This window comes from Sinocyclocheilus anshuiensis, unplaced genomic scaffold (genome assembly GCF_001515605.1).
Source record: "Sinocyclocheilus anshuiensis isolate Anshui unplaced genomic scaffold, SAMN03320099.WGS_v1.1 scaffold163, whole genome shotgun sequence".
Lineage (NCBI taxonomy): Eukaryota > Metazoa > Chordata > Actinopteri > Cypriniformes > Cyprinidae > Sinocyclocheilus > Sinocyclocheilus anshuiensis.
In genome coordinates this window covers 259540-260981 of record NW_015548223.1, presented here as the reverse complement: position 1 = coordinate 260981, position 1442 = coordinate 259540, and the positions used below count along the sequence as shown (strand labels likewise).

General features: G+C 35.4%; 1 protein-coding gene across 1 annotated transcript in view; it reads left to right on the top strand.

Moving 5' to 3' along the window:
* Positions 1–1442, top strand: part of LOC107654282 (myotubularin-related protein 4) — a 75957-nt gene that overhangs the window by 70791 nt on the left and 3724 nt on the right. The window contains exons 15-16 of the mRNA XM_016441306.1: positions 513–623; positions 697–785. Of these exons, the coding sequence (XP_016296792.1) occupies positions 513–623; positions 697–785 (200 nt within the window). The remainder of the gene's footprint in view (positions 1–512; positions 624–696; positions 786–1442) is intronic.

The window sequence follows — 1442 nt, the reverse complement described above, 5'->3', positions numbered from 1 at the left end:
TACAGTAAAAACGTCCATATTGTGAAATATTATTATAATTTATTTCTATTTAAATATATTTTAAAATGTAATTAATAGCTTTGCTATAACAGGAATAAATTACATTATTCAAATAGAAAGAAGTTCTTTTAAATTGCAATAATATTTAATAATATTACTGTTTTTACAGTAAAGCATAAGAGACTTCTTTTAAAAATATTTAAAAAATCATTACTCCAAACTTTTTAATTAAAACTTAGTTTATTTAATTGAGATGATATTGTGCATTTTATTTGCGCAAGTCATAAAGGTCTTAATTTCGCTCATTTACTTGTGCATTTAAAATCAGTCTCCTGTGACGCTTGTGATTTGATTCATCGCAGGTGGAGTCTGTGCTTTCATGACTAGATAAATCATTTACTCTGTGAACTGCAGCACAGTGATGTTTTGGGCAGAATGTGCGTTAGTTTGTTTCCACTATAAATGATATGTGACTAGTATCTCGTGTCTGACGTCCTCTCTCGTCCCTCCAGACGTGTCTGCGTGAGTCGGACGGCAGTGACGAGGAAGACTCTCTGTCCAATCACAGCGAGGATGGCTTCAGCGTGGGCAGCTGGGACCGTGTGGAGAGGAAGGACACAGAGGTCAGTCATCCTCACTCTCTCTGCTGATGCTGCATCGTTAGAGAGTTTAACCAGCTTGTTTCTGGACGCACAGGTCACCAGATGGGTGCCGGATCACATGGCTTCTCACTGCTTCAACTGCGACTGCGAGTTCTGGATTGCCAAGCGACGGCATCACTGCAGGTGCGGCCCGTTTACTGATTCCTGTCAGCAGTGTAGAAATAGCAGAGCAGTTCAATATCACTTTATTTTTATTTTTTTTCAGGGATTCCCAAGACTTTTTCCCTCTGAGATTTTAAATAATATTAAAAATTAGGGCTGGGTAAAAAATATCGATATCTCGATATTAATCGAATCTCATTTTTATGGAGCGATATCGATTCTTAAATCCCAAGAATCGATTAGTCTAGCCTGTGTTCAGTTAATGGACCGAACGTTGAAGGGCACCTCCGATCCAATATATCGCAATAAGCATTAACCCTGGACCACAAAACCAGTCATAAGGTTCAGTTTTTTTTAATTGAGATTTATACATACTTATACAGTATAAGATTATACAGTATATAAATAATCTTTCCATTGATGTATGGTTTGTTAGGATCGGACAATATTTGGCCGAGATACAACTGTTTGAAAATCTGGAATCTGAGGGTGCAAAAAAATCTAAATATTGAGAAAATCATCTTTAAAGTTGTTCAAATGAAGTTCTTAGCAATGCATATTACTAATCAAAAATTAAGTTTTAATAGATTTACGGTAGGAAATTTACAAAATATCTTCATGGAACATGATCTTTACTTAATATCCTAATGATTTTTTGCACAAAAGATAAATCGATAA